General features: G+C 47.0%; 3 protein-coding genes across 4 annotated transcripts in view; 1 reads left to right on the forward strand and 2 right to left on the reverse strand.

Annotated features, from left to right (window-relative positions):
* Positions 1-212: 212 nt before the first annotated feature.
* RAB39B (RAB39B, member RAS oncogene family) lies at positions 213-5,015 on the forward strand. Its single transcript, XM_075720641.1, has 2 exons — positions 213-427; positions 4,589-5,015. The coding sequence occupies exons 1-2, from the start codon at positions 213-215 to the stop codon at positions 5,013-5,015; spliced, it is 642 nt and encodes a 213-aa protein (XP_075576756.1).
* A 4,086-nt stretch (positions 5,016-9,101) lies between these two features.
* Positions 9,102-19,529, reverse strand: VBP1 (VHL binding protein 1). 2 transcript variants are annotated; one of them, XM_075720667.1, is made up of 6 exons: positions 19,437-19,529; positions 14,834-14,958; positions 13,720-13,786; positions 13,158-13,256; positions 11,288-11,426; positions 9,102-10,275 (listed from the first exon to the last, which is right to left on the reverse strand). In XM_075720667.1, the coding sequence occupies exons 1-6, from the start codon at positions 19,527-19,529 to the stop codon at positions 10,205-10,207; spliced, it is 594 nt and encodes a 197-aa protein (XP_075576782.1). In that variant the 3' UTR covers positions 9,102-10,204. The 2 variants fall into 2 exon arrangements, with proteins under 2 accessions (XP_075576782.1, XP_075576783.1); XM_075720668.1 differs by lacking the exon at positions 19,437-19,529 and adding an exon at positions 15,224-15,345.
* A 1,508-nt stretch (positions 19,530-21,037) lies between these two features.
* LOC104027444 (phosphatidylinositol-binding clathrin assembly protein) overlaps positions 21,038-23,691 on the reverse strand; it is a 33,701-nt gene continuing 31,047 nt past the window's right edge. Inside the window, exon 22 of the mRNA XM_075720734.1 lies at positions 21,038-22,545. The gene's annotated coding sequence lies outside the window, so the exon portion shown is untranslated. The remainder of the gene's footprint in view (positions 22,546-23,691) is intronic.

Here is a 23,691-nt window from a genome sequence, read left to right on the forward strand (position 1 = left end):
GGCCCGCCTGAGCGGCGCGGCCGCGGCGCAGACAGCGGGGCCGGCCAGGCCCGGGCCGCCGCCGGCCCCCGGGGCGCCGCCGTCCCGGCCTAGCGGCGGCTCCCGCCCGGCGCGCCCCCTGCGGGCGGGCGAGCGGCGGCCCCGGGGCCCCGGGCCGGGCATGGGCGGCGCGGCGGCGGGCGGGCGCTGAGGCGGGCGGCGGCGGCGGCGGCATGGAGGCCATCTGGCTCTACCAGTTCCGCCTGATCGTCATCGGCGACTCCACCGTGGGCAAGTCCTGCCTCATCCGCCGCTTCACCGAGGGCCGCTTCGCCCAGATCTCCGACCCCACGGTGGGCGTGGATTTCTTCTCCAGGCTGGTGGAGATCGAGCCGGGCAAGAGGATCAAGCTGCAGATCTGGGACACGGCCGGGCAGGAGCGGTTCCGGTGAGGCGGGCGGCGGCGGGGGCGGGCGGGCCGGGCTGCCCTTCCCGCGGCCGGGGGCTGGGGCCGGCGGCCTCCCCGGCTGCCGGGCCCCGGCGGCTCGGGCGTTTGGCGAGCGAGACAAAGAGTCCGAATGCGCCTTTTGTGTCCGTGTGTGCCCCCCTTCGTCTGATTTTTGTGGCCGCGCTGCCCCGCATGGCGCCGGGGAAGCGTACCGCCTTGTGCACCTGGGCTTCGCGGCCTGTGCCGGGCGGCGTGGGGCGGAGGTGTCAGGGAGGGGCCCCGCAGGCGCCGGCTGGGGCACGGAGGCCGAAGCAGCGCTGGGATTTGGGGGTGTTTAGCAGCCCTGCGCCGCAGCGAGGGGTTCTGCAGCAGGGGACGCAGCTCGGCAGCGAAAGCGCCCGCTCCTTCACGCCGTAACCAGGGCGTTTCAGAGCTGAACACAGCTTGGTTCGGGCTCGCTCGGCGCGGCGCGCGGTTCGACGCCGGGCAGGGCGGGGAGGCCGGGGCGAAGCCCTGGCTGTGGCTGCGCGAGGGGTGGCAGGCGCTTTGCGGAGCGTGCCATGCTGAGCGGGCGCAAGCGGTTTGAGAGGTTGAGCGACGGTAGCGATGGCTGGATGAGGAAAAAGAAAGGCGGCGTGTGGGACCGTGCCAAGAGTTTCCCACAGAACTGTGTGCTAAAAACAGCAGTCGCGGTTAGAGCAGGCTCGGCCCCAGCTGGACAGGAGGCTGGCGGTGGCACGGGCCGCGCGCTGCTCAGGCGGTGCTCGTTCGGAAGGGGTGCGAGCGTACCCTCAGCTCCCTGCCTCCCGTTTGCTTCTATTTTTCACGCATCTTTAACCCTCGGCCGCTCTTCCATCCTGCTCCCTCCGGGAGCGCTTTCCTTGCTCCGCATCTCTGCGCAGCTTCGCGCAGCTTCTGCTTCTGCGCTGTAATGACTCGCCTGAGAAATGTTTTGGTTTCATTCAATAGATGAAACCTCCCCTACCCCCACCCCTCTCACCGCCTTCCTCCGCATCTGTGGCGCTGGCGTCTGGCCCAGGGTGTGCAGTAGTCGGTCCTTACCCACTGGCAGGTTTTTCTTCGCTACCTTGCAGCCTCTCGGGGCGAGGAGCTGGTGCTTTATTCTGCTGAGAGAGGAGGTGCTTTAGCTTGCAGTTGCATCAGCTTCCACCTTTGGATCTCGGGTTGAGGTGTGTAGAAAACACACCCGGGTGCTGTCTCCTGCTTCTGCGTTCGCTGTGAACAACAAAAACTGTTGGATGGCTTCAATTTCCTTTCTTGTACACATTAGGAAGTTTGGGGCCCTGGAGGCTGCTTACCCCTTAGTGCTGGTGGTTGACCCGGCCCGGCGCTCGGACCGGAAGCATGATGAGCAGGCGACCTTCAGCGCAAGGGCAGGCTGCACTGCTGCGATGGGCAGCAGCATTCAAAGGCAGGAAGAGTGGAAGGGGCAGGAACAGCGAGTGACATAAAAAAAAGCACATCGCGCAACTTTGAAATGCCCTTGCCAAAGCGCAGACTTAAATTCCCAGGGTGAAAAGCTAGAGGGAAGCGAGCAAACCCAGGTGCCTTTACGGTGCGCTCTGAAGTATGAAAAAATCAGGCAAAAAGTCTGTTTTGTGTTTATCCCTTTCAAATCACCATTAGCCCTGTGACAAATTGTGCCCCATAAAGACAGCAGGTCTTGGGCTCCTCCTGGAAGTTATTTTTCTTGGCAAAAAGCAAGATGTAGCTAGTACTGGAGTAAGCTGAAGCTTCTCAAGACTTGGGGGCATAGGCAAGAAGCACGACGGTGCGGGTGCTCTCCAGAACCCTTAAACCTTTTTGTCTTAGCACAGGGAATTTCTTAAGAAGGGAATTCGTAAGAATGAGCTCCGCTTCTTCACAGAGTTCTCTGATTTGAGCATTTCCAGTCTGCTTTGCGTGGTTTAACAGCTGCCCCACAAGGAAGAAACCACTGTAGTTATTTTGAAGACACCTTGTTGGCATGCCCTGGTCTGCAGCTGTGCTTCATTTCTGCTCTTCCTGACCCCTGTTGTGAGCTCTTTCACTCTCCATAAATTAGAAGCAATTTCCGTGCAGTTAAGGCTTAAATTACAGTCAAGCACGTGCCAATTTATTTTGCCAGATCCGGCCCCGAAACATGCTGCCTGGGGCAGCGCTGGGGCTGCTTTGGAGCTGTAGAAGAGCAAGGTCCAGTTCTTCCTGGATCCAGCAGGTTTTGCCCGTCTCTGGTTGCTCAGATACTGCGATTTCCTTGTCTGAAACGTGATGTTGTGTAATGCTAACAAAAGCATGTGCAGCCCTCACTCCCTGGAACTGTGTACCACCACCTACAGAAGAGCTGTTTCCTTCCAGCCGGCCGCTCTCCCTTGGCCGAGAGGGAAAGACTCGGAACAAACAGGCACGGACCCCAGGTACGAGAGTCCCCAGACAGAGGCAATACCTTTATGTTAAATCTTGGCCAAAATAGGTGCAAATCCCCGTACTGCTCTGCATGAGCATGTATGAGCATGGCGGGAGGGGGGAGAAGGTAGGGGTCTCGGAAGGGAATTGGGGCGTGACGTGCAGCGTGAAGGCAACAGAGTTTGCTTCCCGCGGGTCGGTAAGGAAAACGGTCTGTGGAAAAGGCTTTAAAAGAAGGCACTGAGACCTTCACCTAGTTTTACCCCAAAGCAGCGTTCAGCTTAGATCCTGTCACGTCTTTCAGAAGTACCTGAGGCATTGTTGGTGTTGGCAGGAGGAGCCAGGGCTGATGGCACGGAACACCAGGGAGCAGCAGAAATGCCTGTGACAGCATGGGGGTGAATTCAGAGCGCTGATATCTGTTTGCAGCTGGCTAGATAGCAAAAGGCAGATCTAATTCCCTCAGTGCCAAATGTGCAGAGCTACTGTTGTCCTTCAGCCAGATAATTGGGAGAGGAGAAATTACCCAAACGCAGCCAGCTATCTTTTTTTCCCCCTCTTCTGGCTCTCTTCAGCCTTGGCTGTGGATTTTCACCCATCACTGCATGTGTGTTGATAAAGCAATCCTTGAAAATACCAGTTAATCCTTTCTTGGGGCAGTTTTGCTAGATACACACACTGCAGGACCAAATAACCCCTAAGAACAGTCTTGCATGTCCAAAAAAAGAACTTGTCCCAAGGTAAAAATGCAGCAGTGCTTACATTTTCCCAGCAAGGAAAGTTCAGGCCCGAGCGTGAATTCCTCCAGGGACTGAAATCGATCATTGCTTCTGGATTTAGAAGGAATCCCTGACTTTGCAGAAACACCACAGTTTCACAGCCTCTTGGTTTTTCCACGTGTAGTACTCACTGAACTGTGGCTCTGTTCAGCCTCATGGTCTCAGCTTCGCTCCGTCGCCGGCGTTAGCTGGTGTCATGTGCTGCCTCTGGCTGCATTGAAGCCTGCCCTCACTCTTGTGGAAGACTTGTGGAAGATGCGCTCCATTTCTCAGCCCGCGGTTCGGTAGTCTTTTTGGTTACTGTTTAACGTTGTTGGCATTTGGTAGGAACACGACCAACAGTAATGCAGCTTCCTCTAGGAAGCTGTTGTGTCATTTTACTGTTACGCAGGTGTTCAGAGTGGCTGTTCCTGTTAAGCGCGTTAGCTGTAACGGTACGTGCCGTCATTTTGACCAGCGGTGTAGTGGGAGGAAGCGTAAGGGTCGGTGGATGTCCCTGTGCCAAAGCCCTGGGTGTATGGAGGGGAGCTACAAGCCCATGGCCTGCCTTCCAAATCTGTAGCCGCCACCTTTTATGTGTCTGTCAGAGAGCGGGTGTTTGGTTTCAAATGAATCCTTTAATTTGCTACAGTACTTCTAAACCAGTGGGTTAGACAGGGCATTCAGAGAACTTACATGGCGGGGGACGGGACTCTTGAGGTCTTTTCGAACGACAAGCTCTACAGAGCACAAGCTAAAAGCAGTAAGACATTGCCTGAATGGTCTTCTCTGCCCTGTAGTCTGCAGGGGGGACAGGGTGGTGGTAACACTGTTTCCTTAAACAAAGGTGTGTGTTCAGAAGGGCTACATTTGGCTTAACAACAACAACAAAAAATATCAGAAGAAAGAAACAAACAAAAGCCCAGGTGAAACTCGCTCTGCCCTTCTTCCCAAGCAGCTGTAACTCATATTTTTGTTGTGGCTCATTCGTTTCCAGGTCCATCACCAGAGCCTACTACAGGAACTCAGTTGGCGGACTCCTCCTCTTTGACATTACAAACCGCAGGTCCTTCCAGAACGTCCACGAGTGGCTAGAGGAGACCAAGGTGCACGTCCAGCCATACCAGATCGTCTTCGTTTTGGTAGGTCACAAGTGTGACCTTGACACACAGCGGCAAGTCACCAGGCACGAGGCTGAGAAACTGGCTGCTGCATATGGTATGAAGTACATTGAGACCTCGGCTCGGGATGCCATTAACGTGGAGAAGGCCTTCACTGATCTGACTCGAGATATATACGAGCTTGTTAAAAGGGGGGACATTTCAATCCAGGAGGGATGGGAAGGGGTAAAGAGCGGGTTTGTCCCAAACGTAGTGCACTCTTCAGAAGAAGTGGTGAAATCAGATAGGCGATGCTTGTGCTGAGCTCTTCTAGTGAGGCAAGTGGTGATGAACTCTACTAACCAAACGTACTTTACTAAGTGAACTCGGTGTGACAGAAGGGAGAGCAACGCTCCCATTGTGAACAGCCTCCCACGTTGTTTTGGACACCAGAACAGACCCCGGAAAGAAATGTTCTGTTCCAAATAATCTTTCAGAACTGGGGGCTGCAAACCTAAAGGAGAGTGAGTGAGGGTGCATGTAGATGTTGTAAGGAGACAGGAAGCAGAAATGAGGGGCTGCACGAGACAGGCGAGAGTACACAGCGAGCTGAATGGGCTGGCACGTGCCAGGGTGCCCTACATGTCCTCTTCTAAGTAAATCCATAGCTCCATACTGGGTATTGAAGCCACAGTATGGATGTTTTAGTAGTATGACAGATGGGCAGACAGAGAGAGAGGACTTCTTCGTTTGTGTCAGCTGTTATTGCCAGGAAGGTGTAAAGGCAGCACAGATACTATTTCCTCGTTAAGGCCAACTCCACAGGAAAAGTTTACTGACGTGGTATGCACACTTCTGAATTTTCTTTCTTATGTTCTTGAACCTAGTTCGATAGCAAAGAATATTCTGTGGGATGTAAAGAGGAAAACAGCAGTTATTTGATTGGTAATTAAAATTTAAATTATTCCCCTCCCCACTAGTGCTTTTCTTGCTGTGCTGAACTGGGATTCTAAGCGGCAACTCCTGCTCCAGTAGTAATTATTGAATGCATTTTTACGCATTTACTGCCTAGGTGAGTACCTTGAAAATACCCTGAGTTCAGGGCTTTCCAGCAGAATTAAGTGATCAAGAGCATAACGAGACACCCTTGTCCTCATATGTTACATCTTAAGGCTGGGGTGTCCGGACATTTCTGTCTTGCTAACAGCACTGTGCTGACCTTCTGGTTGTCTTACCAGCCAGGTCACAAGGAGGACTGGAAAGGACAGGGGTGGGGGGGGACTCCCAACAAAATAAAAAAACTTAACTCAGGTGCATCAGATATCCTAAAAGGTGAGATTTGATTTTAAAGAAGTTAAATAGCATGGAAAGCGACAGCTTCCATCAGTACTTTCTGCTGTTAAAAGTGTCATTTTCTTTCTTGGCATCTGTGGAAGAAGAGACCTAGCACTGGGAAGGAGGAGCACACAACAGAAGGGTCTGAGCAGGTGGAAAGGAAAGCCACAAGACAAGCTCAAGAGTAAAGTTTGTTTTCCTCCATGTTTTAATTTGACAAAAGAGGATCCATCTCAGGTTGGTCATCACGGGCTGGTAGCCGCGTTACAAAGCTGTACGTAGGTGGATGCTTTCTGGGAATGCCATTCACCGCTCAGAAGCTTTGCTTCCGCCAAGTTTTACCTTCAGCTTTTGAAGTGCAGCAGGGTAACTGTGCTCCTGCAGCGAACTAGGGAAGTTGAGCCTATTAAAAGCAAACAAACAAAACTATAGGGACCTTTTTTTTTTTAACTCAAGTTTGCAAGCTTTATATACCAAACGGCTAATGGGCGGGGGGCGATTAGGTAAAAACCACAGGAAGCATCTGGTGTTTGATTTTAGGCCTCTAAGTAGAGAAGAATAAAATGCTTGTTACAGCTTTTTAAGCCATGCCATCTATAAAAGCATGGGTCATCGTCATTGCTCTTAGGTTCAGCCCATTTCTCCCTTTGACCCTGTGCTCATGGTTTGCAGCACATGGGCAGGCCTGTATGAAGAGAAAAAAAAAAAAAAAACCACACACAAAACCAAACCCTGTTGTTTCTGTACAAAGCCAAAAAACAAAACCACAACAAACCCAACCCAACAACCAAAACCCTGAAAATGGAAAAACATTTTTATTTTTGGTGTTCCAGGAACAATTTGAGTTCCTGGGCTCTGCAGGGGAGCAGCAGTGTTGCACCTGCTGGGAGGGCACTGGGAGCAAATTAGGGGATGGGGGGAGGTGGCAGTGGTCTGGCACCTTGCAGTAAGCTTGTCACTGCTAACCCCTGAGCACTCTTGCATAGGCTGTGAATGTATCAAAAACCTTGCGCTAAAGCCCAGTGAGTTCCTGGCAGATTCAGCTGTGGTCAAGTTGCATGCCCTTAAGCTAATTTTAAAAAAAAAAAAAAATTCCCTTTACAAAATCTCTTTCTAGGTAAGCAAAGCTGGAGAAGACTGATGCAGAGAGCGCCACAGGAGCTTGGCTGCCATGGGCTCTCGTGGGCTGACGCCAGTGGAGCGTGCGAGGTTTGCTCGGACCAGGTCTGTTAGTCGTGTTGTCACAAAGGCAAGGACAAGCGAGTACAAGAGGGTTGGGTTCTTCTGCCTCTGACCGGCCAGCGGTCTGCCAGGGGCCGGCTGTTCACGAGGTGTGCCCTGGGGCGCCACACTGATGGCAGTTAGAGGTTGGATCAAATGGCATTTTAGCAATAGTCAAATTCTGTAATTCTGTGTGCAGGAACCTGGCCAGCAGGGGAAAGATCAGTTTTCATGAGACAACCAATATTTTACTTAATGGGTTTTGGACATTCCCCTCTACTGCTCCCAGAGAGAAATTCCAGAAAGCCTAAATAAGTAAGTGCATTCAGGCCTTCAGAGTAAATCTTCAATTTAAAAATACAAGTGTCATAATTCTAAAGAGGAACAGTACAGAAGAAAATGTACACAGTCTTAACTACTTAGAGGTAATAAATGGTTATACTAAATGATAGAGAAATCATTATATACATCTTTTTCTAATTCCTTGCGTTTTCTAGACAGCTTATTAAAATATAGGAAATGTAGATTCATCTGTACAAAATTTGGAATGTTTTTTCTAAGATGAAGAACTTATAGGATATGCTAAGAATTCTTTTCTAACAACTGGTTTTAATGCTTTGACTTCTAGTGCAAGAGGCATTTAGAGAAATCGGAAGGTGGGTGATACCTTTCACAGGATAAAGGTCAGGAGCTCTTTTACTCTAGGACAAAAAGAAAAAAAAAAGAAACCGCTAACTTTCTGTGGTCTCTACCACATGTTAAAAACAATCTGCATGTTAGATTGAACTTGCTCAGAACCTGCAGAATAAAAGCATACTATACACTTTCCTCGCTTTCTGTTATGCACTGTAACGAAATGTGAAAATAACGCTGTATTTAGCTGTCTGTATGTGACTGAAAATATGCTTGTATTTAGCAAAATGGTTACTACGTGATAATGTGAAATTTAAAACTTGTAAAGAAACTTTGGTGGTGGTTTGTTTTTTTTTTTTCTCCCCCCCCCTCCCCAGTTTTTATCAGGAAGCCATCTACTACCCCCACCACTTGCATGCTGCCACAGCCATCTCCCCCCTGGCCCCAGCCTTTAGGTACCTTTAGAACCTACGGAGCGATTCCAGCTGGCGTGCTGGCACCCCCACCATGCAGCATGAGGTCGCTGGCAGTGGCACACAGCACACACTTTGCTCATGCAGAAATGCTTAACTCGTCATTTCATTGTGCGCAACACAGGCAGGCAACCGCTGCCTTCGGACCAGCCAGAGCCGGGGGAGCGCGCTTTAAGCCTGTTGGGATCTCGTTAACCTACATTGAAGGGAAAATTGCAAGAGAAATCAGGACCTGTTTGCAGCTGCCTTTCCTGTCATTCCTGATGCTCTTAAAAAATGGGAGAGAAGCAGCCCGCAGTCTGAGCAGCCCCCCGTTCAGCCTAGCGCAGCCCGTTAGTCAAGTCACGTGTTAGATCGAAACATTTCTCTGCTACAGCCAAAGATGCTGGAACAAACAGCATCGCCCTGCAGGAAAGGTATGGCTGAGCCAAGCCCAGGGACTTACTCGTGACCGGTGGTACGGATTTACCCGGTTTCCACCCATCCCTGCAGCTCTCGCTCTTTTACAGCCACCGTGCTGTCGAATCAGTTGCTGGTATTCACCAAGTCAGATGTGCTGACTCACGCTCCCCGTTCCATTCAAGCCGGCATTCAGCAGCTCCACTGTTCGCGGCTGCTGCTTCAAACAAATTTTTTCACCCCCCTGCCCCCCGTTAAGGGAGGGAAACATTATAAAAAGATCACACATCAGGTCGATGACTTTCTCACACAAAGAAAGATGCACAAAAATAGGTGTTTGCCACAAGGGTTTAGTTTTACTATTTTAATATCATGAAATAAAAGTACAAAAAATTTACAGGTATATTGTTTCTTACATGAAGATCAAACAGTTAACATTTGCATTTATTTTGCAGCGAAACCTGTATTCTCAGTCACAGAATGTGAGTATTAGCCACTGACATCACCACTGCGCATTTCATTTTAGAAAGAAACTGGAGAGGTAAAAGGCAACAATCTTGCAAGGCTTCATAAGAACCAAAAAAATACTCCAACTGCTAACGCCAGAAGTCATGCTTCAGTAAACCATCCTTACCTAATACAGGTTTCACCACCTGGGAGGCTGAGAGCGTTAAGACATTGGAACTGGACGTCTTGTCTAAGGGATCGTAAATAGGGGGGTTCTCGTTTACAGGCTATCAGCGTTTTGGTGCCCTTGTTCGACGCGTTTGCAAAACCAAGCAGTGTGCGCGCACGTATGAAAAAGAACGGGGTGAGATCACCTGCAGTCTTGACATAGCTTGTGCTGTTTACTCCGTTCACCACTCTTCTCTGAAGACGAGTCACAAACTGTTGTACGTAAAGTGCTGAGAGTTCAGTAACAGGCAGTTAACTAACCAATAAATATTAAAAACAAGTTTATCCAAAGTGGATATCCAGGAATGCTTGCAGATTGATGCTGCCAATTAACTGACTGAAACAAAATCCAAGACTTCACTGTATTTTTTCTGTTTCCTAGAACATTACAGCTGCATGTCTTCCCAGCCCAAGTCGACTTCAGCACCATCAGCTGTACACAGGGATGAAAAAGTAAACCCCTGCATTACCTTAACCTGCTAAAATGTCAGACCCCATTTCCATACATGCCCCTCCACTTTTCAGACAAGCTTTCAGGCAGAAATTTATTTATGACAGACTGGTCTGTGCGGTGCCTTTTCAAATAATTCATTTCATGAAGCATGCATGAAACCAAATTTTGAGTTTACAAATAAATAAAACGGTGCTCACCATTAGTTTTTATATATTTTACCATTTACTGAAATGCTTAAAGTAACTCAGTCCCTTAAGAATGAACTTGGGGGTGTTTAAATAAAAAATATTTGGAAATTGAAACCGCATTCAAAATTGGCAAAACTATGCTTTGTTTTTGGAAGGGTCTTGCTTGTTTCTTCTCTTTACATCCCAATTATAAACTCTAGCCATATCTGAGGGTGTGGAATTAAGGAAATCGCTCATACATTCGGAAAAGAGAAAAAAAAGGGGAAAAGCAGGTTACACAGTTGGCCACACTTCATTTACTTGTAACAGTCAATACAGAAACCATTTAATGAAAGAGCTGACTTGGTGCAACGCCTTAACGCACAGGAACACTACTAACTGTTAATAACTGCAGCATTTATACCATTTACTTACAAACCTCCAAAAAGATAGTACAGAGAAACACGCTTTTCATTTTACTTACCAGCTACTCTCTTCTGATTTCAGTCAACCTGCCCATATCAGCTGTATCTGCCTATTTCAGGCATCCAGAACTTTCTGCAGCACTAAGATAGCTTAAATAGCAACTTGAGAAAACAAGTACTCCTGCCTTCATTTACTAAATCTAATGCTTCAGTTGACAGCTACCCTCATCATTAAAATAGTTCTTAAGTAGAAAATATAAAAAAAAAAAATCCACACCCCTGGAAGTGGTATCCACACCCCTGGAGGTGGTTCATGGTAGTATAAAGAAATTAAAAAACAGTTAAGCAAGGCCTAAGCTAGCACTGAGCTTGCTGCAGCAGAGCTTGCGTGGCTGGGAGAACGCTGCGATGGGAGCTGAGGCGGGTGTGATTAGCAATAGCCCAAGCACAGTGTTTATACGCTCCAGAGAGGAAGGGAGAGCCGCTCTGCTTTGGAACTGCTCCTGGCCATCAATCCACAGCACCGATCCACACCTCCAACTCGCTTCCAGTCTCGGTTTGCCCCACCGCAGCCGGTTTCATGGGGCCCCAGTCACAAACGCAAGCTTTGCTACATCTAACGTGCCAAGCCCCAGCTCAACGCTGGAAACTCGATATCCCGTTTCACTGCTAGAAAAAGTTAAGTTCCTAGGGTGTTCCAGAATTTTAAGGGCAGCCAGTCTAAGATAAAACCGTGTCAGGAAATGGGTCATTACCTGTATGTTAGCTTTCACATACACCTCTTCCCCCGCAAATAATAAAAAAAAAAGGATACTGACTTCTGTAGTGGTGAACTGATCTCTAAGAAAATCCAGGTCTTCCTCTAGAAGATCAAGGTTTCTTGTGGCTGTTGACAAATTCTTCTCTAACAGAGCCTGAGCTTCATCAATATCATATTCAAGCATCACATTGGCCTAAAAAAAGGAAGATGGATAAAAGCTTTTACTCTTGCATTGTAAGGAATGAGCCAGAGCAGGCTTATTTCAGGCTTTTGCTTGTAACTTATCACATTAACAAAAGGCTGTCCTGACAGGCCAAGGCAACAAGATTCAGGATGAGCAATGCCAGAATCCACTCGAGGCCTCCACCACTTCAGTAATAAACCCCTCCAGCGACTTAAAGTCCTTTTCCTATAGCTAAGCAACAAGGGATTTCTCTCCCTGTGGACTGCATTCAGCCTTTCAGGTATCAGTACCTCATCGTCCCCATATTTGAAAAGCGAGAGACTTCACGTTTCTTAGCAGCACCTTTCAAGTGTCACACAGCTCTAGAAACAATTTTTGTTGCGTTCAAGATTAACTGTAGGATCTCTGTGTGGAACACTGACAAAGAGCCTCATGGCACTGGTTGCTCACAAGAAGTATTACAGAAGTATGAAAGTCCTATCCTATACTGTGGTGGTTTTTAATCTACAAATCTTTATTTCAGTAAGAAGCTACCACACAAAGAGATAAAAGAGCAGTATCAAGCGAAGATGCACCAACGAAGCTCTGTCCCGTTAAAGAACTGTGCATTGAGCAGAGCCGCATACTGCTAACCAGCCACGATCCCAGGGAATGCTACACAGAGCGGCAAGAGTGAGATAAGCCGTTCTTTTAAAATGACTGGAAGGCATCGTTTCCCCAATAATAGTAATATGCATAGCCCAACATGCAGACTGTAAGCAACAAGGAGGACAAAGGCAGAAGGCCAAGAACACCTAAATATAATCAATTGCTTGTGGCATTTCATTATCGCTTCTCTGCATGAACTATCAATAGGATGAACTTTCTCTGATATTCCATTACAAAATAAACCTGGGATGCTCCATGAAAGTCAATGCTTGTGAATGCTGAATACAGTCTCCTAAAAGCAGCGGGTATCAGACAAATCTTCTCTTTTTATGACAGAAGTGGGAGAGGTTGGGAGCAACTGCCCAATCAGCTGCACGTCAACAATGTTTCTGTCCTAACCAAGTGGTTTTGCTTGGCAGCCAACACTGGGATTTGGGAACATCTGGGACTTAGAATCTGTCTCAAAACAAACATTAGGAGGTTATCTCCACATATAAGGAAGTCTCTGAATACAAAATATCTCAACCTGATATCACTTAAGTACTTAGAAATCTGTGTTTTGAGCTCTGATCCCACCGGTCCTTACCACCAATTCCACTCTAAATGCTGGCAGGTACCTGCGAGTAACAGAAATCCCATCTTTCCCTAAAAACATGCATGAAAAGGGAAAGTAAGATGCTAAGTACAAATAATGTAAAGAAGATGGGAAGCTACTTGCCAAACTAAGTTATTTTGCTGGGCACATTCCCATCCCAGGCAACGCTGGATGGTAATTCGAACCACAAAGTGATAAAAGCTATAAGGAAAACATTCATTAATATGCTTTTTGGAAAGAACAATCCAACAAAATTACAATCCTCTGAAGTCTTACTGTTCAGGCACCACATAAAATCCAACATGAAACCTTTGCTAACGCGTTGAAAATTGTCTTGTTAGGTTTGCCCTGCTGACAGGACACAACTCCACTACGCACACCTGAACAGAACTCCGCCCATAGCCACTAGAAGGACACGAGACAGCAACGCGCGCTGTCTTTCATAAGCCTTTTATAAGTTATTTAAACAATTTCAGAGAAAGTTCCATTTTACTTACCCCCAACCACAAACAAACTTTATCTGTAGGAGGAACTGAAGCTTTGCAGTAGAGATTATCTGCCAATAAAAATCTGGTTTCCATTGGATTTGTGGAATCCTTAAGACAAATGATAAAACTTAAAATTGCTATTTTCACTGGAAAATTATGTCAAAGACATAAAACGTACAGTAAAGAGCACACTTTTCTGCTTTTTACCATTGATACAGTATTAACTTTGGTGGAACTCTACATAATTTTACTTCAACGCTAAAGTTAGAGCTCCAAGAATAAAGCATTTTAAAAAGATATATTTAAAAACAATATAGAAATCTCTATAAAGAATAGAGATGAAGTCAAAGCTTAGCTGCAATCTACGCGCTATTGAAAGTGAAGTTTGCATTACAAACATTAACTTTTTTTGAACTAGCTTTCAAAAAGTACTACATACCTTTAAAAACAATTCTGTTATTTATAAAGGCATATTAAGTGTGCTCTCCAAAACATTTCTTGCAATGTGTTCTGTTAGGGTGGAAAGGCAGTTAGCTTTTCTCATACTCATTAGATATTCAAAATAGTTTACCTTTTTCTTCTGCATGTGTTTTAAAATTTCTAATGTCTGTTTAATTTCAGGAATCTGACTTTTTAGCCTGTGAATTAACAACAGTCATAATTTATTATTTTACAGAGACACAAAGTTTCCTAAACAAGTGATCAGTTTCATTATACAATCCAGCCTCCATTTTAAAACCTGAAACTCTAACAGCTTTCCAGGCTTAGCAAATGCAGATTTGAAAGACATCAACGTAAAGGCATCTCAGCTACAGCTTCACCTGCCTCTTATACTGAGGCTCACTGGTTTTCTGAAGCAGAGCAATACATACAGCTTTCAAACTGGAACAAACACGTAGTAACAGATACCTCTTTGCTAAAATGGTCTGGTTTTATATTTCTGATCTCCCCGAAGAAGAGGGAAACCTCAGCAGAAATACAGATAAAAATCACTGTAGGTAAAACAAGACAAGCGTGTTCCTTCTGAGGTCCACAAACTACTCGAACAGTTTAGAGCGACAAGACTTGGCACTGTTAAAATGGAAGCTCTCTCCAGAGTTCAGGGCATCCCCCTCCTCCACAGCCCTCGCAGCAGCCCCGCAGAGCTGCTGGGACCCCCCGGGCCGCCCTCCTCTGCAGCCAGCGGAGACTGCCCAAGCAGGCCTCCAGGTGGGAATTACGAGGGGTATCTGTCCATGAAAGAAGTTTAATCTAAATAAAATATTACTTGAAGCTTTGATTTTAGCCTTTAAAAATTTGCTTCTTGCCTAGCTTCAGATCAAGGCTGAAGCTACTGAAGAGAGACGAGATTACTAAACCAGAAGTTACAGGCTTGATACAGTAGTCATTTGACAAAAACGTATTCTTATTTACACCAGGCTGACAAAATTAAGAGACTATAGCAGTACTTTGTGGCTTTAAAGGCTAAGGACCACTTCAGCAATACGGTAAATTCTTCTGCACGTAATTCTCGGGAAGAGGGAAGAAAAAAAGCTAGGCTTTCCTGAAAGTACTGCAAAGATTAGCTCTCCTAACATCAACTTTATACTTTTGGGGATATTTAAAAAAACTAGACAACTTAAAAAAAAAAAAAAAAAAAAGAACTGTGCTAAACATTTCCCAATTCTGCAAAAATTATGACTTACCTCCTTTTCTTTTGAGCAAGATTAAGTTCCAAAAATTTATACTTCTGATACTGCTCATCCAACTTCTTAAGAACTACATCTGCTGTCTCATTTCCAGGCTGTTTCATAAAAGAATCTACATCTTCCTTTAAGGGGAGAAAGAAACCCTCAGTGTTAGAAGAGTTTTACAGAAATCCTAGATAAAGTAATGCTATCATCTTACTGCAGCTAAGTCTAGAGAGGTTTTTATATGTAAACAAACTTATTTTTTTCTGCAGTGAAGTACAAAATAATTTTGTTTCCTTTCTTAGTTAGCCACCTTTTTGCTCCCTGCCCACCCCCACCCCCCCTTTTTGGTTGGGAACTACAGAATAGGTGCAAGGATTATTTCATAACCGTATTTGCTAGTACCTTGTTAGTGGTGCTTTCGGTCCCGGCCAATGTCAAATGACACCTAACAGGGATGGATATCCTCAGACTATGGCTAAACTTTGGTTTCCTATCTGTAAAGCAGGGATAATGCTTCTCTGTGGCTAATCGGATTACAAACTATTTAGGATAAGACTGATGAAGGAAAAGAATCACGGCCTGATGAAGCACGTTGTGGCAGAGAAAGAGGCAAAGGGAGGAAAACTGTGGTACCTGCCTAGGCAGGCTTTACAGTGGTAAACAGCTTGTCTTCAAAAGCTCCTTCTGTAGCCAGCAGGAAGCCACAGAAAGCTCTAGAGAACAATTCCAGCCAGTCCTACCATCACCTGGAAAAGTAGCCAGAGAAGACAGGCCTGGGCAGGCAAGGACGCTGACCTCTGCAAGTGCCTCCTTCAGACTCCCAGGAAGCAGTTCAGCTGCCTGCGGGCAACGCTCGCAGCCTCGCGAAAGCCACGTCGGGCCACAGATCAACCGCGCGTTTCTGACCGTGACAGCATTTACCTACGTATAATTCAAGATGACCACACTGTGCACTGTGGTAATTCTGTCTTTGTCTACATAGCTCTGTAAAGTCTGATGGAAGCCTACCACAGGCCTCTTCAGCTTCTCCTTTTCAACTAGGTGTTTCCATTCCAGTAGTTTCACATCAGAAGACTGTAATACGTTACTAAAGTAATATCAGACATATAGTTAGTTCCTCTCATTACGACTCCTAAGCTCTCTTGGCTAAAGAAACTTACTATGAAATTACTGAACCTGGTAAGAAGTCACCTGCTTTCCTTATCATTAAGGAAATTCGCAGCAGAAACACGAACTCCACAACCGACTTCAGCAGGCAGCATCATCTAGATGGTACACCAGAACTCAACAGACTGCATTTCAGACTAAGTGCCTGAGGAATGCCTTCAGCTACCTACCGACGACAGAACGAGAAGCATTCCTGCCTCCTGATGAAGCCTGTAGAGAAGCTTTAACCAAAAAAACCCAAGGATTAGATCCAGGCAAGATTGTAGAAGTGAGGCTTGAGGATGTTCTGATGGAAGGTATTCTGCTCATGTAAATCACCCAAGACAGAAAAAAAAAAAAGCAGGTGGGCAACAACTCACCCCACACGCTGCCCGGCACCCCACCTCTGCCTCAGCTAATGTCTGTTTGTACAGGCAGACAAGACAGAACCCAAGTCCTCCTGAAACGAAGATGCCAAGAAATGAATCCAGGGCCCCTGTATACTGGTGATCTCCTCCCACTACATAATGCCCCAGTCCAAGACAGGCTCAGATTGACCACCCAGGTTTTCCAACTGCAACTTCCAAGTGCCGCTGGTTGGGCTTTGGGCCCATCTTACCCAACTGCAAGGCTGACACGCGGTCACTTCTTTGAGCTTGAATAGAACAGCTTTGTAGCAGAGCTGGGCGTCATATTAAGATCCCTGCTTCATGGCGTGTCACGCAGCATCTGAACCTTACAGGCTCTGCAAGGACCTGCCAAAACTCATCTCTATCTTTTTAAGAAAATTCACTGGCAAAACACCATTGTTGTATACCGTAAAGGTAACAGAGTCTTTGCAAACTTCAAGCCAAGCCACACGAACTCTCTGTGAAAGCCCTGAAATAGAGCAGGATAGCACATTCCCGTGCAGCCTTATGTTTGTCTTTCGAGCGATGACCCAAACAAAGAGCTGCAGGCACTCGCTCCGCTTCTGCGGAGACCTATCACCACCTATGGGCATATACAGAGAACATGACAAGAGAGACACGTTTTCAGATTTACATCCCCTGTCCTCTCACTCACACGCATGCTAAGGCAGGCAGAATAGGGAAGGCATTTTATTTGGAAACATCTGGACAACAGCTCAAAAGAAATCAGAGTTCAAAGTTCTGTTTGGAGCGGTTTTTGAACTCCAGTGAATCCTTGAGTTAGTGCTTAATGTCACTTGAAATCTGGAGAGGCACAAGAATCCACAGACCAATGCCTAAGAAAAGGTATCCGCCATAAACTGCTTGAAGAGCCTTTACTGAATCAAGACACTTAAAGACAACATCTCTGAAGACAAGATTCACAGTAAGACTGCCCATGTAGCACGTGGTGGGGGGAACGTCAAGGAAGTGATCAGGAAGTCTTTATCTATACAATGTTTTTGAAACAGAAACCTATTTTCTGAAGAAAAAACCTCTAATAAAAACCAGCCTCAAGACACTAATATTTTCACTTTGTGGAGCAGAATACCATCAAAAACTTCTTAGCATATGCTTATGTTGAATAAAAATGTCTCTTAACATCTACATCCAATGCTCTAAGATCATCATCGAGGATCTCTTCTGCAGAGACATCTGTATTTGATTAGAGCACCTCTCAAAACTGAGAATTAGGAAACATCAATGGGTTTTAGATCCAGACATCAGGTTATGAAGAACTGAACAGAAGCACCAAGCTGAGCTACAACCCCCAGAACTCTCCCAGGTCGCACGTGAGATACTTCAGACACAATGATCAAAAGGGAACAACGTGGAACCAAACATGAACTGCATCAACAACTACCAGCATGAACATGAGGGATGCGACAGACACCCTCAACACGTTTGCTGAGGCCGGTTATCTCCTGCTCCCTGCCAGCGGGGCTGCCTCCACTGTAGAGTCAGCGCAGACCTCAAGTTCTCCTCTGTCACGACAGTCAAGGTCTCGCAGGGCAGCTGAAGCCATGGCCCCTTCCTTTCGCTTGCGTCTACACCGGTCTCCCATAAGGGGGTGGAAGGAAGTCAGCCGCAGGCAGCAGCGGTTTTACATCCCAGTAAGATTTGCCAGACCCCAATAAGCATTAAAGAACCTTAAAGAACAAGTAGGATCTGGATGCACTGAAAGCAAGCATACTGTACCCGTCTGTTCAGGACCTATGCCCTAGCAAGATACATAGGTAATACAAGCACTACACCTAGAAATACCAAAACGCAACTCGAATCAATTTATTTCTATAAGAGCACTCATACCTGAGCAGTCCAAACAGCTCTGGTAAAGATATCAAGACAGATCTGAGATATATAGATTTTCAAAGTCCAAGAAAATCTCAGTAATAAAGCAGTGCAATAAACAGAGCACTCAGGGCAGACATCTGATGTTGTTTCAAGATGACACGAAGGCAGCCAGGTATAGCCAGTCTGATCAATGCTTATTGATCAAATGAACAAAAGTAGCGATCAGCACAGCACACCAAGAACTAGCTTATAGCAGAAAGCGAACAACGGATGATTTTGACATTACATCACTGTGTAAGTCAATGAACTCTTCTTTTCAACCAGTCAACAGAATTATTAAACACTTGGTAAATCAGTTTTTAAAAGTCGGATAAACAAGTGCAGCCTGTTTTCCGAAAGACATGCATTTGTTGGTTTCCGAGAAGTCAGGAAACCTAGCTGGACACTGCGGTCGCTTCAGAAGACTGATTCTACTCAACAGTCAAGAACTAGATTGTGAGAGGAAGATGCAAGGAAGGGTGCTAGGAGCGCGGTACGGCATTATCTGAGGTGAAACAGAAGCGATAACGTTGTGCTCTGCAGGAGGAACCACCGCAAGGAACCATGGCTTAGTACGTGGGGCAGGAGGGTTCGCTCATCACAGGCTCTTCGCTGGCACGCGAGTTGGCCAGTGAATTAACACGGTAACGCTTAAAACGGGGATTTGAGTTTGCTGTAAGGGGTGTTAATACTCAAGAACGCCAAGACAGAATCCAAATAAAGCAGCTCCCCCGTGAAGATCCTCAGGACTAAGGCACCCCCGCCGCCCCGGGGCACAGGACCCCGCCCGCTCTGGAGGGAAGAGAAGCGCTGCGGCCCGGGGCCGGCGCAGGGCGAGGCCGCAGCAGGGCGGCGGGCAGGGCAAACCCGTGGCGCTGGGGGAGGGCGGGCGGCCCGGGGGAGCGGCGGGGAGGGGAGGGGAGGCGAGGCCGCCGCAGCTCCCCCGCCTTGGCGGGGCCGGGCCGGCGGCTCCCGCCCAGCCCCACAGCCCGGCGGGGCGGGCTGCGAGGGGCAGCGCCGCCGCCCGCGCTCCCTCAGGCACCGCCCGCCCGCCAGGCCGCGGCCCCGCCGCAGGTGCCGCCTGGCAGGGGTCGGGCCCGGCTGCCGGAGCGCGGCCCCCCCTCCCTCCCCCACCCCCCCGCCGGGGCGGGGCGCGGCCCGGCCCGGCCGGCGGAGCCGCCGCTCACCACGAAGACCGCCTCGGGGATGCCGAGGGGGCCGCGCTTCTCGCCCGCCGCCGCCTCGCCGCACCCCGTCTCGCTGCTGGTGGCCGCCGCCATCTTGGGGAACCGACGGTGCGTGCGCGGCCTTCGCCGGGACGCCGGGGTCGTACGTCATCACGTCAGCGCCGAACGCGCCCCCGTCCATTGGCTGGCAGGCTGTGAGTGACGCGGTGCGGCAGGTGAGCGGGGTAGGCGGGGCGACGGCCGGCCCAGAGCGTCGCCCATTGGTGGGCTGGGGCGGGGGGCGGGACCGGCCCGGCTGCGGCCGCTCCGGCCGGGCCGGAGAGCGGCACGGGCGGGGGGAAGGCGGCGGGGCCGGGGCAGGCCAGGGCGGGCCGGGGGAAGGCGGCGGCGCGGCGCCTAAATCCGTCCCGCCGCGGGGGTGGCGAGAGCTTCCGAGCGCCGGGCCGGGCCCCAGCCGTGCCCCCGCCCGGGGCGGGAGCCCGGGAGGGAGGGGGGGGGTTGGGGGGGGTGTGTGTGGGGCGGTGTGGGGGTGGGGGTGTGTTTTAGTGTTACTTTTTCTAACCTCCACTTGTGCCTGCGGAGGGAGCGCTGCTGCTCCTAGACGCCCGCCTTTACCGCCGGTACCTTCCCCCATCCTAGCACGGCTCGTGTCAAGCAAGCAAAGCATGCACGTATAATACAGACACCGGCAGAGAACAGGAGTAACTCATTTAGTGACTTATAATGAACATTTCTAAAGGATCAGCAGTAAAGCTCACCCTTTTACTAGGAACGGGGCCAGCTCGCGGAAGGCCCAAGCAGGACGGTGCCGCCGCTGCCGCCCAGGGCTCTGTGAGCGAGGGGAAGCTTTCGGCTGGCCGTGACACAGCAAGAATTAGCTATTAAATAGTTCAAGCTCCGAACTGGCAACCACTCTCTACAGCAAAACGAAACAAAAAAGCAGCTATTAAATACAGTTCTTCAAGGCTTCCCATTTAGAAATAAGAAACATCTGCCCAAGACAGACCTTGCGAGCATGTCTCTTCCCGGCCCTTAGTGCTCCTCTGAAACGGTGACCTGGTTGGGGAATTAATCTAACTTCAGGCGTGCTAAACCAAAACTAACGCGCCTTCCCAAAAGCCACCCGCAGTCAGCAGCAGACTCAGGAACAGCTCCAAGCAATAACCACTCCGCAATTCAATGTTTTCATGCTGCTGACTTCTGATCTTAAGACTTCTTACATGGTAACACACAGCTCTATGAGAACAACCCTTACGCTTCCCACACTATAGGGACCCTACGGGTACAAAATTATGAGAAAGCCAAATATTGAACTTCATGTTGGGCAAGGCCTATTTCCCACCCGGATGCAGTGAGACACCTCAGGAGAGAACCAGGAGCCACCCCCATGCGACACAAACAGCCACGCGTCTTCCCCTCCACCGCCCCGCAATCAAGCCCGATGATCCGGCACAGGAATAACCACTCACTACTTCCCAAAGGAAAACTTGTCAACTGCTCAAGTTAAGCTACACTGGTAGTTTGAGTAAGGCATAATACTACTTTAAGCGTAGTACTACTAAAGTACTACTTTAAACATAGAAGAGTAAGAAACTAATCAAGCACCCGAACTCAGCTGTTGCTGTTAGCATTATAGAAAGCCTTAAGCCTGAGAACACATTAAAGAATGATCACATCCACACACACCTTCCATGTGCCAAAGTTTATTTTTTTTCCAAAACTTGTTTCATCAAATAATTGGATATGAGCAGTTTTTAAAAAACAAACAGTTTGTGTTTTAACAAATTGTGAAGTTCCACAATTAAAATATCAACACAGCCGGTCTTGTGCTTAGGCTTCTTTTTAAAAAAATTATTAATTCGTAGAACATAAACCCTCAAAATTTTTTTCCAGTTTGTGGCTAGTATATTTTCCACACATTCTGTATTCTTATAAAAGGAAGGAAGTCATGTAAAGGAACAGCTGTACAAGAATACATCTGAAGAAAAGCCTGAACAACCTAAATTATAGTAGCTCCTTTTAAATAAATATCCAATAAAAGGCACAAACCTGTTATGGGGAAAAACATAACATACAAAACAAGACCTATTAAATAAATAAAGTGTGGGTTGGGGTGAGGGAAATCTGTTCCAGCACCTATTTTGTCATTGCTCCAAGATGAAATTCCAGCCAAACATTTGGTAGAGGATGAAACTTAATCACAAGGATACACCTTTGAGATATACTGAAAGATCTGCTGTTACAATTCCTGTTGTAACTGTACCAGTTACTACAATCTCTTTAAATAAATGATCATGAGAATCTGCGTAGTGATGCATATATCAATGACAAGTCAAATACATCTTCAGAGTAATAGCAACAGGTTTTCTATACTCCTAGCTATCAGTAATATATAAATGATAACATGTACAGTTTCCATTGCTCAAAAATATAATCTTTTAAATGGAAATAAATGACTGATACACAGTGCCTTTAGATGTTGTCCTTACAATACAAACTACCCAAAACAAAGTTTTCCTTTTTATGTACAAATTAAGCACCGATCCACAGTGCCTACTATTCTAATTGTAACCCCACCCTCCCTGCCACACATCAAAAAACCCAGATGGGGATACACCCTGTATTCAATCTTGTAGTCAGAAGTTTTTTTGGTGGTGGAGTTTTTCGGTTGGGGTTTGGTGGGGTTTTTTTGGGGGGGGGGGAAGTCCATTTGTTATTTTTACCTACAAGTATTCCACCACTATGTGCACAGAACTGAGATTTCTTAGTACATGTGTCCAAAAAAAAAATCAATTCAATAACTTCTTGGAGGCAAAGTCAAACTATATCTAGAGAACATTAGAAAATCCCAGTTATTTAAAAAGAGGTACACTTTCAAGTCCAACAGGCCTAACACAATCAACCTTTCCAAATCGCCCAGAAGTTATCTTACAGTATATCCCATGAAAGACAGCCTCCCTGTAGCAGCATGAAGTCCCAACAGTTAGGCTTGAACGACCCACTGAAGTACAATAATGCAAAGCACACAGCATACTTCAGGTCTCCTCCTTGTTCAGACAAACATGGAGTGACATCTTAGTTATCTTTCTGAAGTATTCAGAACAGGATTCTGATCAAACGAGTTGGAAGGAAACAAAAGGGAAAGACACATTTATATACACCTCTCTTCAGTGTTTTACTCATCACAACCACTATTCGCAACTCTTGCGGGCTATTACAGTCACCCTCAAGAACAACCTTTGTCTTCAAAGTGGTTTTTTTGGAGAACAAGTTCTGAGCCATAAAAGCCTTGACAGCATTTTAAGTCCTCGGTTTTTACTTCTGTATGAACTATGTTATTCAAAAGACAGTACTCTGCCATTTTATGCATTCCAATATGTGCACAAGGAAGAGGTTGGCAAAAAGCAGTCCTGTGCACTTTTGTGCAGAGAGAAGTGTGTAAAGCAATCTTTTCTTCATAAGGATAAATCTGAAAGCCGTGTTTTAATGTATCAAATGTTCTGAACGAGACTAAAAAGAAGGTAGCTTGTAGTTTTTAGGACATACTTTGTGGCTGTTTCTCCTTTTTTAATAGTAAATAAATTGGTATCAGACAGCTTTGCTACAAGAAAGCGTACCAAGGAACCATTAAAAAATCCAGAGCAAATCAGAAGTAGTGCAAACTATACCTAGTACTAAATCCATTTCTGAGTGAAGTACATTCCAGATATTCAGAATGCTCTGCAATAAAATTATAACAAATATATACTGTTTGCCAGGCATTTATTTGCATATTTTATTAAAATAACGGATTATTACTTACACAACTCAGTATGAAAGAGAGACCTAACAGCTTACGGTGCTAGGAACTGCCTGATTGTAGCACTCTCACCTCTGTCATTAATGCCCAGACATTTATTACTACATGTACTAGTCTCATTTGAACTCAAAACTTTTCAATGCTGAACAAATCAATGGAATTCACTATTTCTTACTTAAAACAGTCCCCTCAACACAATGACCCATTCTAAATGGCATCTATTCCCTCATCAGGTGGAGGGTAACTCTAGGCACTGAAGAGCTCATTGGCTTAAAATTGTACAACTGTTCAACCCAATAAAGGTGGATTAAAGCTTGAAGCCCTTTCTAATTTGAACATTAAACTGCTATATACCAGTCCAAATTCTTAAAAAAAAAAAATCAATACACATTCAGAAACTAGTTTTAAGTTTCTGCAAGGTTACATTTCCCAGGAAGTTAGTGGTTATAGATTGCA

The sequence above is a fragment of the Pelecanus crispus genome, chromosome 13 (genome assembly GCF_030463565.1).
Source record: "Pelecanus crispus isolate bPelCri1 chromosome 13, bPelCri1.pri, whole genome shotgun sequence".
NCBI classification, from domain to species: Eukaryota; Metazoa; Chordata; class Aves; order Pelecaniformes; family Pelecanidae; genus Pelecanus; species Pelecanus crispus.